This window comes from Salmo salar, chromosome ssa01 (genome assembly GCF_905237065.1).
Source record: "Salmo salar chromosome ssa01, Ssal_v3.1, whole genome shotgun sequence".
Classification (NCBI taxonomy): domain Eukaryota; kingdom Metazoa; phylum Chordata; class Actinopteri; order Salmoniformes; family Salmonidae; genus Salmo; species Salmo salar.
Genome location: NC_059442.1, coordinates 133,549,399 through 133,572,018, shown reverse-complemented (window position 1 = coordinate 133,572,018; position 22,620 = coordinate 133,549,399). Strand labels below are relative to the sequence as shown.

General features: G+C 43.1%; 1 protein-coding gene across 1 annotated transcript in view; it reads left to right on the top strand.

The window, feature by feature from the left end:
* The first annotated feature begins 13,502 nt into the window (after positions 1–13,502).
* LOC106564246 (reticulon-4 receptor) overlaps positions 13,503–22,620 on the top strand; it is a 35,563-nt gene continuing 26,445 nt past the window's right edge. Inside the window, exon 1 of the mRNA XM_014130296.2 lies at positions 13,503–14,294. Within this exon, the coding sequence (XP_013985771.1) occupies positions 14,273–14,294 (22 nt within the window). The 5' untranslated portion in view covers positions 13,503–14,272. The remainder of the gene's footprint in view (positions 14,295–22,620) is intronic.

Sequence of the window (22,620 nt, the reverse complement as noted above, 5' to 3'; positions counted from 1 at the left end):
AAATGGTCATCAAAACATCACACCAGGGTAAGCCAACACAAAATACAGCCCTTATCATCACAACAGCCTTCGCTTTGGCTCCCCCTCCTGTCCAACTCAGGTGTTCGGCATCGCTGGCCTTCCAGCTGCTGCCAAACCTGCTGCTGGCAAATGCCCTTCACTCATCAACCCCGGACTTGTCTCGTCATCATTACACAGATCTGGTTCCAGTCCCCACTCAATCACTGTATATATACTCCCTCTGTCAGTTGTCTTTGTCGGTCATTGTAAATGTTGCTTGTTTTCCTGAGAGGAATCTAGCTTACTATTTCCTAAGTACTATATTATTTTGCACCTTGGATTTTGTCCCGCTTTTATACACTGCTCAAAAAAATAAAGGGAACACTAAAATAACACATCCTAGATCTGAATGAATGAAATAATCTTATTAAATACTTTTTTCTTTACATAGTTGAATGTGCTGACAACAAAATCACACAAAAATAATAAATGGAAATCCAATTTATCAACCCATGGAGGTCTGGATTTGGAGTCACACTCAAAAGTAAAGTGGAAAACCACACTACAGGCTGATCCAACTTTGATGTAATGTCCTTAAAACAAGTCAAAATGAGGCTCAGTAGTGTGTGTGGCCTCCACGTGCCTGTATGACCTCCCTACAACGCCTGGGCATGCTCCTGATGAGGTGGCGGCTGGTCTCCTGAGGGATCTCCTCCCAGACCTGGACTAAAGCATCCGCCAACTCCTGGACAGTCTGTGGTGCAACGTGGCGTTGGTGGATGGAGCGAGACATGATGTCCCAGATGTGCTCAATTGGATTCAGGTCTGGGCAACGGGTGGGCCAGTCCATAGCATCAATGCCTTCCTCTTGCAGGAACTGCTGATACACTCCAGCCACATGAGGTCTAGCATTGTCTTGCATTAGGAGGAACCCAGGGCCAACCGCACCAGCATATGGTCTCACAAGGGGTCTGAGGATCTCAGCTCGGTACCTAATGGCAGTCAGGCTACCTCTGGCGAGCACATGGAGGGCTGTGCGGCCCCCCAAAGAAATGCCACCCCACACCATGACTGACCCACCGCCAAACCGGTCATGCTGGAGGATGTTGCAGGCAGCAGAACGTTCTCCACGGCGTCGCCAGACTCTGTCACGTCTGTCACATGTGCTCAGTGTGAACCTGCTTTCATCTGTGAAGAGCACAGGGCGCCAGTGGCGAATTTGCCAATCTTGGTGTTCTCTGGCAAATGCCAAACGTCCTGCACGGTGTTGGGCTGTAAGCACAACCCCCACCTGTGGACGTCGGGCCCTCATACCACCTGAGCCACTTGTGTGGGTTGTAGACTCCGTCTCATGCTACCACTAGAGTGAAAGCACCGCCAGCATTCAAAAGTGACCAAAACATCAGCCAGGAAGCATAGGAACTGAGAAGTGGTCTGTGGTCACCACCTGCAGAACCACTCCTTTATTGGGGGTGTCTTGCTAATTGCCTATAATTTCCACCTGTTGTCTTTTCCATTTGCACAACAGCATGTGAAATTTATTGTCAATCAGTGTTGCTTCCTAAGTGGACAGTTTGATTTCACAGAAGTGTGATTGACTTGGAGTTACATTGTGTTGTTTAAGTGTTCCCTTTATATATATAGCGCTTTAATAAATTCAGTAGTTCTAAACCTGCGACTGCCTCCTGCCTACTCCTCTCTACACTTGCGACAGAATGACCGACCCAAGAGAACAGGAAGCAGCAGGACATCCCGACCTCTCCACTATAGTAGCAAAGCTCCTATACCACGACTTGTGCCTGGAGCACCTCGGGACCGCCATGGATGAGGTGCTACGGCACGTACGCCAGCTGCATGCTATACCACCACCTTCCCAGCTTTCCGCGGTCGTTCCAACCACCCCATCACCATCTGCATCACCCAGTCCGATCAACAACATCCACCTGCCCCTCCCGGAGCGGTTTGACAGCACTCCAGCTCACTGTAGGGGGTTTCTCCTGCAGTGTGAACTCCACCTTGTCCGTCATGCCGGGACGGCCTCCGAGAGGGACAAGGTGGCCTTTGTGATCTTGGTGCTGACAGACTGGGCTCTGGAGCAGAGGCTTTCTTCTCTCACGTCTTCCGGCACTACGGTATCCCAGATGACATCGTGTCTGACTGTGGTCCTCAGTTCACCTCCCGTGTCTGGAAGGCCTTCATGGAACGACTGGGGGTTACGGTCAGTCTCTCCTCTGGGTAACGTCCCTAATCAAATGAGCAGGTGAAAGGGTAAATCAGGAACTGGATAGGTACCTTCGTAGTTACTGTCAGAAATGTTCGGGGGAGTGGGCTGCGTTTCTGCCTTGAGAAGAGTACACACAACTCCCTCCGTCACTCCTCCACTAACCTCACACCCTTTGTGTGTTCTAGGCTATCAGCCGACCCTGGCACCGGAGTCAGATCGAGGCTCCTGCGGTGGATGATTGGTTCCGGCACGCCGAGGAGGTTTGGAACACACAGCGCACACCCGTCTCCAGCGCGTCGCCCTCCGGAAGAAGGTGCAGGCTGATTGTCACCGCAGTGTGGCCTCGGTCTTTCACCCCGGTGACCGGGTATGGCTTTCTACGAACAACCTGCCCCTCCACCTGCCCTGCCAGAAGCTGAGCCCGTGGTTTGTGGGGCAATTCAAAGTCCTGAGGAGAGTCAATGAGGTGACGTACAGCTCCCCATCAAGTACTTGGACGTCGAGGGGGCCCCGGCGTACTCTATTCTCAACCTGTTGGACTCCCGGCATCGTGGGGGTCTCTTCAGTACCTGGTCAACTTGGAGGGGTACGGTCCCAAAGAGGAGTGCTGGGTTCTGGCGCGGGACGTCCTGGACCGTTCTCGGGGGAGGGGGGGTGTACTGTCACACCAGCCTTCGCTTTGGCTCCCCCTTTAGTCAAGCTCAGGCGTTCGGCGTCGCCGGCCTTCTCGCTGCTGCCGAACCTATGCTGGCAAACGCCCTTCACTCATCAACCCCGGACTTGTCTTGTCATCATTACACACACCAGGCTCCAAATCTCGCTCTCGCTCTCACTCTCTCTCGCTCTCTCCTTGTTTTCCTGAGTACTTTATTTTGCACCTTGGGATTCGTCCCGCTTTATTAAATTCAGTAGTTCTAAATCTGCGACTGCCTAACCCTCTCTAAACTTGTGACACTTATTTTAAGTGTTTCTAAAAACTATTGGAACCATTTCCCTGTTTGACTGCTAGGTTTTATGAGTATTATGACACCACCACTGTGGGGCTCTATACTAACTTAATTGACTTAGTTAAAAGACGGAACCCTGTAAAGAATAAAAATATTCCACAACATGAATCCTGCTTGCAGTAAGGCATTCAAGTAAAACTGCAAAGAAATACAAAGCCTTATGTTTGGGGCAAATCCAACACATCACTGAGTATCACTCTTCATATTTTCAAGCATGGTGGTGGCTGCATCATGTTATGGGTATGCTTGTCATTTGCAGGGGAGTTTTTTTAAGATACAAAAAAATGGAATAGAGCTAAGCACAGGCAACATCTGGTTTAGTCTGCGATCCAACAGACAATGGGAGATGAATTCACTTTTCAGCAGGACAATAACTTAAAACATAAGGCCAAATATACACTGGAGTTGCTTACCAAGATGACATTGAATGTTCTTGAGTGGCCTAGTTAAAGTATTGGCTTGAAAATCTAGGGTAAGGCTTAAATGGCTGTCTAGCGATGATCAACAACCAACTTGACAGAGCTTGAATCATTTTTTAAAGAATAATGTTTAAATATTGTACAATCCAGGTGCGCAAAGTTCTTATCACTGCCAAAAGTGATTCTAACATGTATTGACTCAGGGGGTTGAATACTTATGTAAATTAGATATTTCTGTATTTCATTTCAATAAAAATTAGCTTTGTTATGGAGTATTGTGTGTGTAGATGGGTGAGAAAAATAAATACATTTAATCTATTCTAATCCATAGAACCCCGAATTCAGGCTGTAACACAAAATGTGTAAGAAGTCAAGGGGTATGAATACTTTCTGAAGGCACTGTAACAGCTCTGGGGTTCTATTTTAATAAACCTAATGTAATGGTACATCTTAGCATTGGCGGTAACTTATAGGTACAGGGGTGTGTCAGAAATATTTGAGCTATTTTCACAAGTGGAATTATGGGTGCAGTAGCTGGTGTGAAAGAGATGGGTTTTGATGAATGAACAAATCAAATCCAATTATTTGTCACGTGCATGTAGACCGTGAAATACTTACTTACAAGCCCTTAACCAACAATGCAGTTTTAAGAAAAATAAGTGTTAAGTAAAAAATGTAAATAAATAATTAAAGAGCAGCAGTAAAATAACAGTAGCGAGGCCATATACAGGAGATACCGGTACAGAGTCAATGTGCGGGGGCACCGGTTAGTCGAGGTAATTGAGGTAATATGTACATGTAGGTAGAGTTATTAAAGTGACTATGCATAGATAATAACAGAGAGTAGCAGCAGCGTAGAAGGGGGAGGGGGGTCAATGCAAATACTCTGGGTAGCCATTTGATTAGATGTTCAGGAGTCTTATGGCTTCCGGGTAGAAGCTGTTTAGAAGCCTCTTGGACCTAGACTTGGCGCTAACTTGTTATGCGCCACGCCTTACATTTGTAACTTGTTAGCAAATGTGTAACATTTTACTAGCTAGCTATGTAACATAATTGATGAAGGTTGACATTGGTTATGATTATGACCGTGGGTGCATTTGAATCTCACAAAATTATAGGAATGATGCAAGATAGGATTCCAAACAGATGTAAATAACAAGTATTGCATATCCAGCAAGCTAGCTGTCTGTGTTGATTTTTGTTGTTAAGTACATTATACTTGAGGTGAATGAAAATCTGAGTAGAGAACTTGATTGGGAACAAAAAGGGCCAAGTTGGCAGCACCACCATGTATGGTATGTGGACCTGCAACTAGGTCAGCTCAGAAGAATAAATTGTCTTGAAGTAAACATTTGAAAACATTATGCCATCCATCATCGGCTGACCTGTAATCGATCATGGGACAACCTCGGTCTTAAGCAGGATTAAACACAAAAACAACGGCTTTCTTCAGTACCACTTTATCAAAAGTAAACTTTGCACTTTAGGAGTTTTATCATTTCTGCTAGAGTCAGCAAAAGAGGGGTGAATGTGTGTGCTCTCCTTCTCAAGTCTGAATTTGGGCCATTAATAATTCTGAGAGATTCCAAAAACAGGGAGAGAAATGTTTGGCCTTTAAATATACTCAGCACACAATGACAGAACATTGTGTTTGCCCTTTTTACTTATTTGATATATTTTTTCAGGCAGAGCAGTCAACACCCCTAGTACACTCTGTAGTATAAATGTATGTAAGCCTTATGCAATGCCCTTGAATGTTTACTTGACCAGCAGTTAAGGTGTGAAGATGACAATGAGTCTCTTCTTTTCTACAACAGAACAGACAAGGAAATACTGCCCTGTGTGATGATAAAACACCACTCAGTATACCTGTCAGAGCCATTCTGGGGAGATGAAGCAGGCAGCAATTACATTTGGATTAAGCAGATTAATGTGCATCGAGGCCCTCCGGGACACACATCAATTTGCCAAAGCAGGAGAAGGCTTTACAGCATGAGCAGAAGGGATTGCACTGATTTTAGCATGTCTAACCACCTGGAATTGGAGGAGGGATTACATGAATATCAATTACAGATGGGATCAAATGTTCCTGCTGTATGAAGACTCTCTCACCAGACAAGCTGCTGCTGCTGGTGAGACAGTCAGACTCTGCTGACAGAACACTGACACATTATTTGGAGATGTACTTGTGTGCAGTTACTAAAATGGCCTGGCTAATTTGTCTTGGATAAAGACAGTGGGGTTAGTTTCACATAGGCTCTTTACCAGGCAGTGAGTGGTTTACTGTAGGGGCACCTGTTTGTTGTACATAATATTTTTTTCTTCTTATATGGTTTAAAATGTCATTATTCATCAAAATCAAATCAAATGTTTTTATATAGCCCTTCTTACATCAGCTGATATCTCAAAGTGCTGTACAGAAACCCAGCCTAAAACCCCAAACAGCAAGCAATGCAGGTGTAGAAGCACAATAGCGTATTCTCTGTGTTCTGCAGACATTGGCTTCCACAAACACTATTTTCCCCGGTTGTGTATATTAGTACCCGGAGCTTAGCCTTGACTTTCGCCCTGTGGAATATTAATAGAACATCACTGGTCTCCATTTCACAGAGAGCAACACCGAGACTGTGTTTCTATGTAACACTTAGAGCCGAGGGGTGAACGGCATCATTTCCAGATCTCACAATAGCTGTCAGACCTTTGAGACGCTTGTTCGCAAAACAATGGCAGTCACGTTCCAGTTTCCAAGGTGCAGTCATCCCTATATAACACAAGATATAGGATGACATAAATAATATGGGGGTGTTGGGGTGTAGGACGCCTCAGGCACAGGTTGGAGAAGGCACACAGAGGTGGCTCTATTGTCTGTGGCCTTCTCCCTTCTTCACATGTCGTTACAGGTCTGCTTGCTTTAGATGGTGTGAATTCTGAGGAATGTCAGATTGGTGGTGAGATGTGACTTCTTCAAATCAAATCAAATCAAATTGTATTTGTCACGTATATGTGTTTAGCAGATGTTATTGCGGGTGTAGCGAAATGCTTGTGTTTCTAGCTCTAACAGTGCAGTAATATCTAACAGTAATATCTAACAATTTCTCAACAATACACACAAATCTAAAGTAAAGTAATGGAATTAAGAATATATAAATATTTGGACGTGCAATGTCAGAGTGGCATAGACTAAGGTACAGTAGAATAGGATAGAATACAGTATATACATATGAGGTGAGTAATGCAAAATGTAAACATTATTAAAGTGACTATTGTTCCATGATTAAAGTGGCCAGTGATTCCAAGTGTATGTATATAGGGTAGCAGCCTCTAATGTGCTAGTGATGGCTATTTAACAGTATTTAACAGACTGATGGCCATGAGATAGAAGCTGTTTTCAGTCTCTCGGTCCCAGCTTTTATGCACCTGTACTGACCTCGCTTTCTGGATGATAGCGGGGTGAACAGGCAGTGGCTCGAGTGGTTGTTGTCCTTGATGATCTTTTTGGCCTTCTTGTGACCTCGGGTGCTGTAGGTGTCCTGGAGGGCAGGTAGTTTGCCCCCGATAATGCTTTGGGCAGACCACACCACCCTCTGGGGTGTCCTTTGGTTGCAGGCGGCGCAGTTGCCGTACCAGGCGGTGATACAGCCCAACAGGATGCTCTCAATTGTGCATCTGTAAAAGTTTGTGAGGGTTTTAGGTGCCAAGACACATTTTTTCAGCCTCCTGAGGTTGAAGAGGCGCTGTTGGTGCCTTCTTCACCACACTGTCTGTGTGGGTGGACCATTTCAGTTTGTCAGTGATGTGTACGCCGAGGAGCTTGAAGCTTATTATAATCATAAGGCTGAAATGCATTTTTATCACCAAATGCCATGTGGATTGAATGAAGGCCTATTCATTTATAACACACAGAGCAAATTCCATGAATACAAAGCTAAGTGGCCCAGATTTGAATTAGGCAAAGTTATGATTTGATTTAGTTAGATTGTGCATCTGTATCATCATATATTACAACTGCAGAAACTCGGGTCTTGACCACCCCAAAGAGCCAGCTATTTGAATAAGTAGATGAGACTTGACTGAAAATGTGAAATCCAAGCTGCTGTTGATCTATGAACATAATGATCCAGAAGCTAGCATTTCCCTCTCTTCCTCCCCATTCGTCTTCTATCTACATCACCAGCAGAGAAGAATCCTGAGGATGTAATTGTTCATCAGAAGTCAGCTAAGCATCCAGAGAGAGCCCGCTTCAGGACAAGGAAATGGCTTTTCTGCCTCTCTTCTTTCTGTTCTTTCTAGTAACCAACAGAGACCGTAATCATGCTGTTACAATATATGATTTCAGTTGTTGTACCTGGGGTATTTACACTGTCTAATACATGTAAAACACAATACTGTAGCAATGGAAGAGATTAGTCATAAGTCTTCATATCATTATACAGTTGAGTATTATATATGGCGATGCAATATGCTGGTACCTTGTCAGAGAACACCATCCCTTTGCAACAAATATAGACAATGCACCTTGACAAAGATAATGCACTGTGAGAAAGGTGCCCACTAGGTACAGTGGCAAAGCTAACGGTAACTTACCAAAGTTCACCGGAATCTATTTTGGTAAATCTATCGTAACTTTGGAAATGTATACTTTAATAACTTTTAAAACATGTATTCATATATAGTATTAATTCATTATATCTGTGTCCATATTGTCCATGAGTGTCTAGCAGATAGACCACATGGTTCAAGAGAAAATATCCTAATTAATGAAAAAATAATCTAAGCATTATTTTCTATTTACTCTGCAACTCTTCCAACTATTAACTTTCCTTCACAACTGCCACCAGTTTGACACCAAAACATTGAAAACAAAATACATTTTGGCATAATATGCTGAAATGCCTCCTATTAAACACAAATAGAATTCACTAAGTTGATTGTTTTTATTTAGGGTAATGTTTTACAGCTTTGTCATTCAGTTTTTTTTATTTAAAATCTTTATCTTATTGAATTATGTCACATATTTTACATGTGATAAGGCCACACAGAGGGCCAGAGATACTTACAGACACCTGTAATAATCTGTAGTACCCAAAAGAGCCACTAGATGTCTTGTGATTGATTATATAAAATCCTTAAAAGATACCAACATTCTGGTAGTTTACTGGTAAACATCGAAAGTTTCCAGTAATATACCCTCCCCTTGCAACCCTACCACTAAGCCATACATATGTCCCTTCTATATTAGGGTTGAGAAGTAGCTGAACTTTACACAACCTTGGCTGTTCTAGCCCTTGTAGGAAGAACTCACTGCAAACACATCACTGGCATATTGTCATTGTCATGTACACATTTTGAGTAGCAATCAGCACAAAATGTTTTATTTTGCTTTGTAGCTGAGGATAATTCACAAGGGTAATTATGTTGAACCACCGCTGTATAAATGTGGCAATTTGAGGTTGACGCATCTCTCTGAGTTTCCTTTTTCATTACATTTGAAGTTTAATTAGAAATGCACTCCTGTATAATAGGTCATTTCCATGTAAAAGGACCCATGAGCACCAACATGTGAAGTTCATATAAACATCTCTAATTGGGTCTCAAATGAAAGCTAAGAGTCTATATTTTTGAGAAATGAAGGCATCACAGTAAGCACAAACCCCAGTTAGGTCACCTGCTAATGTCCTCCCTTCCACTTGTATGTTCAGCTGTTAATGGTTTTCTTTCTCTTTCTGTTGTCTGGTGATCAAAGCAAGCCTAAAAACTCTGGACAACACCCGAGATTTTTAACAGAGATTTTGGAAAATGTAGTCACATAAACAAACGGAGGGAGATTTTACAAAAATTCTGTTACCAAACTTTGCATCTGCACAGTTCTTTCAGTAATTGTGTTTTGCTAAAAATGTCTGTGTCAATTGTTAAAAGAAGTCCTTGTGGACAGAGTTGGTTTGTTAAACTTTGAAATCAATGGGTTTTGTTTGGCATACATTTTAAGTGAAAAATGTGAGTCTCAGGGCAAATCTGTTACAGTGGAATTACCCTCTTCCTTCTTATTTTCCATTGGAGACAGAAATTGGTTCTTACCGGTCACTTCATGAATGATTCTGGATCTTGAGCTCCTGTAGGTTTTGTTCATAACATAATACGAGTCATTTAGCAGACGCTTTATCCAAAGTGAATTACAGTTCATACATTTTATTTATGGGTGGTCCCAGGAATCAAACCCACTATCTTGGCATTGCAAATGTCATGCTCTACCAACTGAGCTCCAGAGGACCACAATGAGGGGGATCGATCCAGGCATCTGCACAAGGAATTTTCAGCGTATTTAAAAAGTATAATTGCTCATAGATGACTAATAATGTGCTGGAAGGATTGCATAATAAAAGTGTGTGACTTGACTACTAGTTTTCAGTCATTTTGCTAAATGTTTTGTGTCTATGAGTCTCCTGCATGGATGTCTGATGCTAATGCCAAACTGGTGAAAAGAGCAGATGTGACCGTCTTTGACACTCTGTCATTGGCAGATGGCAAGCTTTCTCCTGTTTGGACATGGGCCCATCAGTGTCTTCCACCCATATTGGAAGTCCCACAATGTTAAACACAAATGTGTTCTTTCCTGCCTGATGTATGCACAGAAGTAATTCATGACTGTACACAAAATGTCTGCTTTGGTGAGCTATGCGCTGCTGATGAGCTTAGGAATTATTAATTCATGTTCCTATTGACTTTTTCATCCCCCAGATAAGAAGCTTTGGGTTTCTGCTTCCGAACACTGTCTCAAGAATATTAGAATGTGGTGCTGGAGGGTCCATCATATGGCTCTTGCTCAAGTTTACGGTACAGAAAATTGCCTGTCCTTAGAGACCTTTGCTGCAGCTGCTCAGAGCTCTTTCTAACAGTACCAAGACGGTACTACACTCCTAGAAAAAAAGTGATATCTATAATCTAAAATCCTTGTTGCTTCCAGGTAGAACCCTTTTGGTTCCAAGTCGAACTGTTTTGGGTTCCATATTAAACCCTTTCCACAAAGGGTTTTACATGGAACCCAACATGGTTCTACCTGGAACAAAAAAGGCTTTTCCTATGGGGACAGCCAAAGAAACCTTTCAGAAGCCTTTTTTTTTCTAAGAGCGTAGGATGATTTGTGGTTCTAAATAAAATGTTGTTGTTGGAACCTTCTCTTACAGTACATGTCTGTGCCTATTTCCTGATAGTATTGCTGAAGCTGCACCCCAATGCATCTTGGGGAAATGTAAAGTGTTTTTGGAGATGTCTTTAAATAAACCAGGAAAGCTTTCTGAAAGTAGAATGAATAACACTACAAACAGTGTGTCATAGGCACTTCAGAAAGTCTGAATCACAAAGCCCTTCCTGTTTCACCCGCTCCCCTAACGGTTGAAACACCCACAGTAGTTTGCATTGCTCAATCACAGGCTCCATATATAATTGGGAGTGAGTGGGAGACGGGTCGAGTTCTGGAAATGCTGTGGATAGATCGTACATAAAGAAAACGTGTTTTTGTGACGCAGAGGAGAATTCTCATCTAGACATACAAGCTGAGTCAAAATCCATAAAGTCTGCATGCCTGAGGGTAAAACTTGTAACAATTATATTACCTTCCTTGTGTCAATGTGTAATTTCATGCATTTTGCTGAAAAATATGACTTTTCTGAGACACACTAAACACGGTAAACAGAGTTTTTCTACTACAAACCAACCAATTTAGAGAAATATAGAACTGTCTGTGCCTCCAAGCTCACAGTAAGCCTAATACCAAAAGACAGTGCATAGAACATTGATATAAGATACAGTAAGTGTGGAATATTTTTTTAGCATGTTTCTGAACATAGCAATATCAACAGCATAAATGTATGCATTTTAAAAGTGGTGTGAATAAAGTGTTTGTTTTTTGATAAATGCCTAAAGCCAGACATGATTCTTTATTATATGTCTGTAAATAAATAAGTGCATGTTACAAAAGCTGACATTCATATATCAGAAAGGCTGGCTTCGTTATGACAATTCCATAAGCAGATGAGGGAACATACCTAATTTATGACTGCATCATTAATTCCTGCCTCAGTAAAATTGACCTGGCAAAAGCTGTTCGCTAATGCACAACACAAGGGTGGAACATGTGTCACAGGGATGGGACAAATACAGTACAGACGAAAACTAGAGTATGCAGTTAATAAACGAATAATAAGCTAATAATAACTTCATATAAACTTCTGTTTGCAAGAGGCAGCAGAGCATGTTACATCATTGTGCTTGCTGTCTAGTTGCAATGTGAATGAATGCTTTACAGCCTAGTCATAGCTGTACTGTATGGCAAGAGAGTCAATTTGATACACTGATTACTCCAGTTAAAAGGTCTTGGTTGATATGCAGATTGTCAACCTTGAACGGACCTACTGTAAGGGAAAGAGAGAGGTCCTTCATATTACCATGTAGAGTTACTTCTACACTATATTGAGTTGCTTGGTGTCTGCCATATGTTCTTATGTACTGTTTACACATTGTTAGGGTAGGCAGGTTTAGACATGCATTTTACAGAAGTCACCACATTTACATACTAACACCCCCCATCCTGCAGCTTGCAGACAGCAGGAAGTGTTAGACAATCCAATTAAATGCTGAAATGTGAGTATGAGTAAAAAGAGCTTAACATAAGCTATTTGACATTGTCCTGATTCCAAGATGTTAATGAGGTTTGGCTTTCGCGCTGAAAGACAATGCAGTGGGGTGCAGCATTTTCTCAGCTTGGAGAGGCAAATTAGCCACATCTCATAAGAAGGGGCGAGAGGTCCCAGCCAATATGGAATAAAGAATGTCTGTGTCATGTGAATAGATGCCAAATGTGACATAGAGAGGCCGATAGCCTAGTGGTTAGAGAGTTAGGCCAGTAACCGAACGTTTGCTAGATCGATTCCTCGAGCTGACAAAGTAAAAATCTGTTGTTCTGCCCCTCAACAAAGCAGTTAACCCACTGTTCCCAGGCCGTCATTGTCAACAAGAATTTGTTCTTTACTGACTTGCCTGGTTAAATAAATAAAAATAATGCATGCAGAGATTTTCACAAATGAGTCATCCAAACAGATTTCTGCTCTTGTTTTCTTTGAGCTGTATGTTGTCCAGGGCCATCACTGAAACATTCTACTGTAACATCAGCACTGTCTTTCTGGATTACATACGTTTGCTTAATTAAGTGAAGATATAAAATACAAAGGGGTTGTGCCTCTCCTTTCATATTTTGTTTACTCCCCTGTATATGTTCTCTACGAAACAAAATCGTTTCCAATCTAGCAAACAATGTGTTAATATGCATTGCATGAACTAGGCCAGCTATTATTCGCACACAATGGTCATTAAACACATGGAGCCAAAACAACCATCGATCATGGAAACATGACCAGTAATTACAACCCGTAGTCATCTGAACTCCAGGCTACTACAGCCTAGCCGACTCAAGTTTACCCGTCTGAGGAAAGAGTGCTGCGGCTACGTGCGCTGTCCATGGTGCTGATTCGCATAAACACGAGGCTCGTTGGAAAAGCTCAAACATCAATCTCTGTTGAAGTGTGTCACCGACATTCAGAGAAAAGTATATGTTCGTCGTCTCTGTGGCAAACATTGCATGAAGCAGCGACATTGGTTTCTATTTGCTTTTTACAGCAATTTTCTGTTCGGAATTGAATATAGGTTTATATAATCGGGGAGGTGTTCACACACAGCCGCTGGGAGGCGTCTTTATCTTCATTTAGAATAGTCTGACAGGGAGATCTCAACCACGAACCACATATTACCAATATCATATAAGACGTTCGTTTTCTATGTCATTTTCTTTGTTATGTTAAAATCAATGAAATGGGTCGAGATAAATCAAGAGCACACTGCCAACACCTATCACTAAATAATCAGAAACAATATGTTCTGCTGTTCATCACATAACGTGCCTGAACTGCGCATTATCGTTTGTTGGGATCATCCGTTCTGCTTGTAGCCTATGTGGTTGTTGTCCCATGATATGGGCTCTGACCAAAGAGTGCAGAGAAGTTCAGGAGCACTATGATCTCAGTTACCTTCTCACATTCACTAAGAACACGACCGTGCGCGCCTGCAGCTCCCCCTGCCCTGTCTTGTTCTATGCTGCTAGAGAGGCGCATATCTTTGGATCCTCACCCTCACAAGCCAACCGGCAGTGCACTCATCTAGGATAACTCTACGTTGGAAACCAAACGAAGGACGTTTGGATATATGCCTTTTCCTAATCGTGGATTGCGTTGTGACTGCTGATGGTTTTAATTCTGTAGCCTATTGCCGATTGGATTGCTGCCACCCGTGCGTTTATGTGGTCCATTTGGAGACGTTCCTTTGGGTTGCCTGTATTCGAATGTAAAAAAACGAAGGTTTTGTTTCCCGCGCATCTCTCAAATGACTGAGCGCGGCGTGAAGAGGAGACCGCGTTCTCCACCTCCGTTCTATGTTAAAACCTTGGGCTAAAGTTTTCATGGACGGTGCCCTGGATTTTCCACTGCCATCTCTCTGACCGGGGTCTTTGTTTTTCAAGCAGAGAACGAGTATTTTACCACGCACACAAGGGGTGCCTTTTGGATTCTATTTCCAAAATGAAGTCCGTTTTTATCCGAGGTATGTATGTATGGGCTACGTTTACATCAGATCCAAATGTGTTGTTTGTGTGTTTGCTTGCTTGTTTGTCTTTTACATAATGATTTTACATAATGTGATTCCATTTGCACAGTATTTATGGTTATTTGGAGAAAACTATTATATACCTGTCAGTGTTTACTACTGTAATAATATAATATGTACCATTTAGCAGATGCTTTAATCCAACGCATTTTAAAGTCATGCATGCATACATTTTACGTATGGGTGGCCCTGGAAATCGAACCCACGACCCTGGCGGTGCCATCCTCTACCAACTGAGCCAATTTACTGATGTGTATACATCTACTTGATTTACAGTTTTCTTGTTCAATGTGTTTTAAATTAGGCGCCGTACTTTAACATGCCAAAGTCATTTTTTTTTTTACATTGATCTTTTAAATAGGCTTATATTATCTTGTAATGTTACATAATAGTTACTTGGAACACATAAAACATGCATGGTAAACATGTAATTTTGTTTTATAGGTAAAGCCTGAGTTATTCCAGTTTACTCATGTAACGTTCCAAGGGCTCAAATTCTCAGATTTCTCAAAAAGGGGTTCTGCGCAACGTTTTTTTCCCTCTCTTTGCCAGAAACTTTAAGAATATTGTCCACCATGAGCAATCACCCTTGTCATGCTAAGCGGTTTTGATGAAGACCACCAGAGCTCATGAAATGTATTTATCCACTGCACTGTTCACTGCTCATGTTGTAAGTCAAATTGGATCTAGTCACGCAATGGGGAGTTGGGGATTGGGCAGGGCATGTGTATTACCTGATAGCACAACCTGGTCTCAGAGCATTTTGTATTATTATGTATGTTAATCCAAGACACTCCATTTAGTATGATATGCTATGTTTCGTATGGTACTGTATGTATTAATTTGTGGATGTCCATCACCCATTTCGTATGATATGTTACAAATTACAATTCTTATTATATTATAAGAATTTGGGGAAGGGTTAGCTAAAAGGGTTAGGGTTAGGTGAAGGGTTAGCTAAAAGGGTTAAGGTGAGGGTTAGGTGAAGGGTTAGCTAAAAGGCTTAAGGTTAGGGAAGGCTTAGATAAAAGGGTTAATGTTAGGGGAAGGGTTAGCTAAAAGGGTTAATGTGAGAGTTAGGTGAAGGGTTAGCTAAAAGGGTTAATGTTAGGGGAAGGGTTAGCTAAAAGGGTTAATGTTAAGGGAAGGGTAAGCTAAAAGGGTTAATGTTATGGGAAGGGTTACCTAAAAGGCTAACAGTTAGGTGAAGGGTTAGCTAAAAGGCTTAAGGTTAGGTGAAGGGTTAGCTAAAAGGGTTAATGTGAGGGTTTGGTGAAGGGTTAGCTAAAAGGCTTAAAGTTAGGTGAAGGGTTAGCTAAAAGGGTTAATGTGAGGGTTAATGTGAGGGTTAGGTGAAGGGTTAGCTAAAAGGGTTAAGCTGAGGGTTAGGTGAAGGGTTAGCTAAAAGGGTTAATGTGAGGGTTAGGTGAAGGCTTAGCTAAAAGGCTTAAGGTTAGGTGAAGGGTTAGCTAAAAGGGTTAAGGTGAGGGTTAGGTGAAGGGTTAGCTAAAAGGGTTAATGTTAGGTGAAGGGTTAGCTAAAAGGGCTAAGGTGAGGGTTAGGTGAAGGGTTAGCTAAAATAGTTAATGTTATGGGAAGGGTTAGCTAAAAGGCTTAAGGTTTGGTGAAGGGTTAGCTAAAAGGGTTAATGTGAGGGTTAGGTGAAGGGTTAGCTAAAAGGGTTAAGGTGAGGGTTAGGTGAAGGGTTAGCTAAAATAGTTAATGTTAGGGGAAGGGTTAACTAAAAGGGTTAAGGTGAGGGTTAAGTGAAGGGTTAGCTAAAATAGTTCATGTTAGGGGAAGGGTTAGCTAAAAGAGTTAATGTTAGGGGAAGGGTTAGCTAAAAGGCTTAATAAGGTTTGCTGAAGGGTTAGCTAAAAGGGTTAATGTGATGGTTAGGTGAAGGGTTAGCTAAAAGGGTTAAGGTGAGGGTTAGGTGAAGGGTTAGCTAAAAGGGTTAACGTTAGGTGAAGGGCTAGCTAAAAGGTTTAAGGTGAGGGTTAGGTGAAGGGTTAGCTAAAAGGGTTAATGTTAGCTAAAAGGGTTAATGTTATGGGAAGGGTTAGCTAAAAGGCTTAAGGTTAGGTGAAGGGTTAGCTAAAATGGTTAATGTTAGGTGAAGGGTTAGCTAAAAGGGTTAATGTGAGGGTTAGGTGAAGGGTTAGCTAAAAGGCTTAAGGTTAGGTGAAGGGTTAGCTAAAAGGGTTAATGTTATGGGAAGGGTTAGCTAAAAGGGTAAGGGTTAGGGGAAGGATTAGCTAAAAGGGTTAATGTGAGGGTTAGGTGAAGGTTTAGCTAAAAGGGTTAAGATGAGGGTTAGGTGAAGGGTTAACTAACATTTTAAGTAGTTGCAAAGTAGCTAAAAAGTAGTAATTAGTTGTAAAGTTGCTAATTAGCTATAATGCTAAAGTTGTCTGTGATGAGATTTGAACTCTCAACATTTGGGTTGCCAGACATTTGTTTTATATGTCTACCCATCCACCCCGACCAATCACCCAACTTTCATTTTTGCCTTAATTAACCATCTGTCTTATGTAACCATGCCAACATATACTAATTTGAGTGTCTTGGGTTTATGTTTACAATGTTACATTTACTTTATGAGACCAGGTTGTTTTGCTTGTTTTGTATGAGTGATTACATGCCTACTTTTACCATGTCTGTGCATCTGTGATGCCACTGTATGCCTCCAAAGTATTAATTTAATATACATGAAGTATTTTTTATTTATTACATTTTTTATTTCACCTTTATTTAACCAGGTAGGCAGGGGTCCAGCCTCACTCCCTGGGCCTGGTGGTGAATCATACTTTATATATAATCATACTTATAATATATATATATATATTATAAGTATGATTATATATAAAGTATGATTCACCACCAGGCCCAGGGAGTGAGGCTGGACCCCTGTCTATCACACCAGGTAGAAGAGTAGAGAAGAACAGCCCTGAATAATTAATAATAATCCCAACCAAATGCCCAGTGTGCTGAAAATACATCAAACGATCCATAGCTCAAAGGAAGCAGAGATAGAGCAGGGAGAGAGGGAGAGCAGAGAGAGGGAGAGAGAGAGAGAAGGACAGCAGAGAGAGAGGGAGAGAGCAGAGGTTGGAAGTATCTAAGTGTGTGCTAGAAATCTAGGCAGCGAGAAACCAGGGTGCAAAGTGTGTGTGAGTGTGAGAGAGAGACATTTAAAGTTTATTCGCCACATGCACAGAATAAAACATCTATATAATAATAGCATAGAACAAAAAAAAATGCACAAGAAGTACACTATAACTTCAAGAAACAAGAAAATGCAAGTAAATACAGGTCAGTGCCAGTACCTTAAGGGCACCTTAAGGTTTATATATACAAAGTGACTGGTAGTAGGATACAGTATACATGTAAACAGGGCTGAAAAGTGACGGGTAGCAGGAATATATCAATATTTATGGTAATATACTTTTGTTTTTATTTAACCTTTATTTAACTAGGCAAGTCAGTTAAGAACACATTCTTATTTACAATGACGGCCTACCAAAAGGCAAAAGGCCTCCTGCGGGGACGGGGGATTAAAAATAAATAAATACATAAAATATAGGACAAAACACACATCACAACAAGAGAGACACCACAACACTACATAAAGAGAGACCTATGACAACCACATAGCATAGCAATGGCATACTAATGGTAATATATACATGTCATATATTTTAGCTAACCCTTCCCATGACCCAAATACAGTAGATACTCATGGTAATTGCAATCAATAATCAATGAACAGCAGCGTAGGTTTGACGAGCTGTGTGCGTGTGGGTTTAAGTGTGTGGCGTCATTAATGAGTGTGTGAGTGAGTGTGTGTATGTGAGTACGTGTGTGTGTGTATGAGTAAGAGTGACAGTGAAGGTGTGTGTGTCTGAGTTGGTAGAGTCCTGTGGATTGGCAAAGTGTTAGTGTGGATAGTCTGTGGGAGAGGGAGAATAGTCGTTTTTAACAGTGTCATGGCCAGGGGATAGAAGCTGTTTAGGAGTCTGAGCCTTGAAGCAACGGTACCACATGTCGGACAGCAGCATGGAGAACTGTCCATGTCTCGAGTGGCTGGAGTCTTGGCAATTTTTCAAGGCTTTCTCGGACACTGCCTGGCATGTACATCCTAGATGGCTGGGAGCTTGCCCCCAGTAATGGGTTGGGCCGTTTGCACCACCCATTGTAGGGCTTTCCCGTCGAGGGCGTTGCAGTTGCCATACCAGACGGTGATACAACTAGTCAGGATGCTTTCGATGGTGCAGCTGTAAAAGTTCCTGAGGATCTGAGGGACCATACCAAATAATTTCAGCCTCCTGAGGGAGAAGAGGTGCTGTCATGCCTTCTTTATGACTGTTCTGGTTTGAGAGGACCATGTTAAGTCCTCAATGATGTGGACACCGAGGAACTTGAAGCCACCAACCCTGTTTCCTGTAGTCCATTATCAGCTCTTTGGTCTTGTTAACATTGAGGGAGCGGTTGTTGTCCTGGCACTGTCCTGATATTGCCATGTCTCTGACCTCCTCCCTTTAGGCTGTCTCATCGCCATTGGTGGTCAGTCCTAGCACCGTCGTGTCGTCAGCAAACTTTATGATGGAGTTGAAGTTGTGCATGGCTACACAGTTTTGGGTAAACATGGAGTACAGGAGGGGGTTAAGCACTCTCCCCTGGGGGGCCCTGTGTTGAGGGTCAGCATGGCAAAGGTATTGTTGCCTACTCTCACCACCTGGGGTCGGCCCGTCAGGAAGTTCAGGATCCAGTTGCAGAGGGAGGTGTTCTGTTCCAGGGTCCTGAGGTTGGTGACAAGCTTGGAGGGCACTATGGTGTTGAGCGCTGAGCTGTAATCAATGAACAGCATTCTCACATAGGTATTCCTCTTGTCCAGGTGGGAGAGGGCAATGTTGAGTGCAATTGAGATTGCATCGTCTGTAGATCTGTTGGGGCAGTATGCAAATTGGAGTGGGTCTAGGGTGTCTGTGATAATGTCGTTGATGTGTGCCATGACCAGTCTTTCAAAGCACTTCATGATTACAGATATGAGTGCTATAGGGCAGTAGTCATTATGGCAGGTAGCCTTAACATTCTTGGGAACAGGATGGTGGTCATCTTGAGACATGTGGGGATTACAGACTGGGACAATGAGAGGTTGAAAATGACATTGAAGATGCCTGCCAGCTGGTCTGCACATGATCTGAGAGTACACCCTGGAATATTACTGGCCCCTGCGGCCTTGCGGGTGTTGACCAAATTTAAAGCCTTACTCACATTCGCCTCAGAGAGCGAGATCACTCAGTCCTCTGGGACGGTAGAGGCCCTCATGCATGGCTCAGTGTTGTTTTTGTTGAAGTGTGCATAAAATGCATTGAGTTTGTCTGGTAGAGAAGCATTCATCATTGGGCAGATCACGGCTAAGTCTTCCTTTGTAATCCGTAATGGACTGTAGCTCCTGCCACATGCGTCGAGCGTCAGAGCCGCTGTAATAGGATTCCACCTTGTTCCTATATTGTCCTTTTGCCTGTTTGATGGCTCTGCGGAGGTCGTAGCGGGACTTCTTGCACGCGTTTGTCTCCTCAGTTGTAACCTTGTGGTTGGCTGCGATGTGTGCGGTAGCTCTGCCCTTTAGCTTAGCACATACAGCTGTGCTGCAAGGTCCACTTACTTCTCTAATAACATTGACTGCCCCAGTAAGAACTCCCGAACTCTCTTCTCCACTGTCAGCAAAATAGTTCAGCCCCGTGATGACACCTTCTCTACTCCCTCCACAGCTCTGCAACTAATTTCTTCATTTTTTCAAGGACATGCTCACCAAAATAAACTCATTACTGACTGATCAATCTCCCTCAGCTGCCCCTCCCCCTGTCAACCTCCCAACCATCACACCTGAATCCCAGCTCTCCGAATTTGTCCCCATTGACTCTCCCTGCAGTATATGTCAAAACTCATCATGTTATCCAGACTACAACTTGCTCCCTGGGTCCTTTCCCCAGTCTTCTCATCAAAGCCTGCCTGCCTTCCTGCCTGCTCTTTGTCCATCACAAACATTGTCAACCTCTCCCTCGACCACGGAACTGTCCCCTCCAACTACAAAACAGCTGCAGTCACCCCCATTTTAAAAGAACTGGACACCACCATCCTCAATAACTTCCGCCCCATTTCCACCCTAACCTTCCTTGCCAAGACTCTGGAACGTACTGTTGCCTCCCAATTACAAACCCACCTGCTAATCAACAACCTGTCCGAGCCCCTACAGTTTGGTTTCCACCCCCTCCACAGTACTGAAACGGCACTCCTCAATGTTATCAATGACATCCTCACCTATGCTGATGCAGGTGCCCTCAACATCCTGATTCTCCTGGACCTGAGTGCCGCTTTGGACACAGTGAGCCATCAGATCCTCTTCCGCAGGCTGGAGGGCTTGGGTGTTGAAAGAACTGCACTCTCCTGGCAACAATCATACCTCACAAACTGGACCCACTACATCTCCCTCAATGGCCACACCTCAGACTCAGCTGCAGTTATACAGGGTGTCCCTCAGGGCTTGTGCTGGGTCCCTTACTCTTCATTATCTACATCCTCCCTCTTGGTCAGATCCCCCATCACTTTAACCTTGACTTCCACTGCTATGCCGATGACACCCAGATCTACCTCAGCACCAAATCCCTCCTCAACCCGCCTATGACCCACATTGAATCCTGCCTCTCTGCAATAAAAACATGGATGCAACAAAACTTACTTAAGCTCAACGGAACTTTTCCCAAATCCACCCTCACCAAAGCTGGCAACCTCACCCTCCCATTGAAGACACCACTGTTTCTCCCTCCCTCCATGCATGCAATCTTGCCGTCATCTTGGACAAATCATAATTTTTCCACCACCGCAACATTGCCAAAGTCAGGTCCTCCCTCTCCTGTCCTGCCGCTGAAATCCTCATACATGCATTCATCTCCTCCCGTCTTGACTACTGCAATTCACTACTCTCCAGCATTAACTCAAGCTCCCTCCATAAGCGCCAGATGGTTCAAAACTCTGCAGCCCGACTCCTCACCCACACTTAGTCCTGACAGCACATCACCCTTGTCCTCCGTGAACTGCACTAGCTCCCTGTCTCCCAACGCAAAGTTCCTCTGTGGAGATGGGAGAACCTTCCAGAAGGACAACCATCTCTGCAGCACTCCACCAATCAGGCCTTCATGGTAGAGTGGCCAGACGGAAGCTACTCTTCAGTAAAAGACACATGATAATCCCGCTTGGAGTTTGCCAAAAGGCACCTAAAGACTCTCAGACCATAAGAAACAAGTTATCTGGTCTGATGAAACCAAGATTGAACTATTTTGCCTGAATGCCAAGCATCACGTCTGGAGGAAACGTGGCACCATCCCTAAGGCGAAGTATGGTGGTGGCAGCATGATGCTGTAGGGATGTTTTTCAGCGTCAGGGACTGGGAGACTAGGGAACTAAGGAAAGACTAGCGAAAGATGAACGGCGCAAAGTACAGAAAGATCCTTGATGAAAATCTACTTCAGAGCACTCAGGACCTCAGACTGGGGCGAAGGTTCACCTTCCAACAGGACAACAATCCTAAGCACACAGCCAAGACAATGCAGGAGTTGCTTGGGGACGAGTCTCAATGTCCTTGAGTGGCCCAGCCAGATCCCGGACTTAAACCCGATCGAACATCTCTGGAGAGACCAAAAAATAGCTGTGCAGCAACCCTCCCCATCCAACCTGACAGAGCTAGAGACGATCTGCAGAGAACAACGGGAGAAACTACCCAAATACAGGTGTGCCAAGCTTTTAGCATCATACCCAAGAATAATCGAGGCTGTAATGACTGCCAAAGGTGCTCAACAAAGTACAGAGTAAAGGATCTGAATACTTATGTAAATATGATATTTTATAAAATCAAGTACACACTCATGTAATCTCCATAGCCAAACATTGGCTGTAGAATGGCCATACTGAAGAGCATAGGATGCCACCTTTCCATAAAGTCAGTTCGTCAAATTTCTGCCCCGCTAGAACTGCCCTGGTCAACGGTAAGTGCTGTTATTGTGAAGTGGAAATTTCTAGGAGCAACAACGGCTCAGCCGAGAAGTGGTAGGCCACACAAGCTCACAGAACGGGACCGCCGAGTGCTGAACCATGTAAAGATCATCTGTCCTCGGTTGCAATACTCACTACCGAGTTCCACAATGCCTCTGGAAGCAATGTCAGCACAAGAGCTGTTCTTTGGGAGCTTCATGAAATGGGT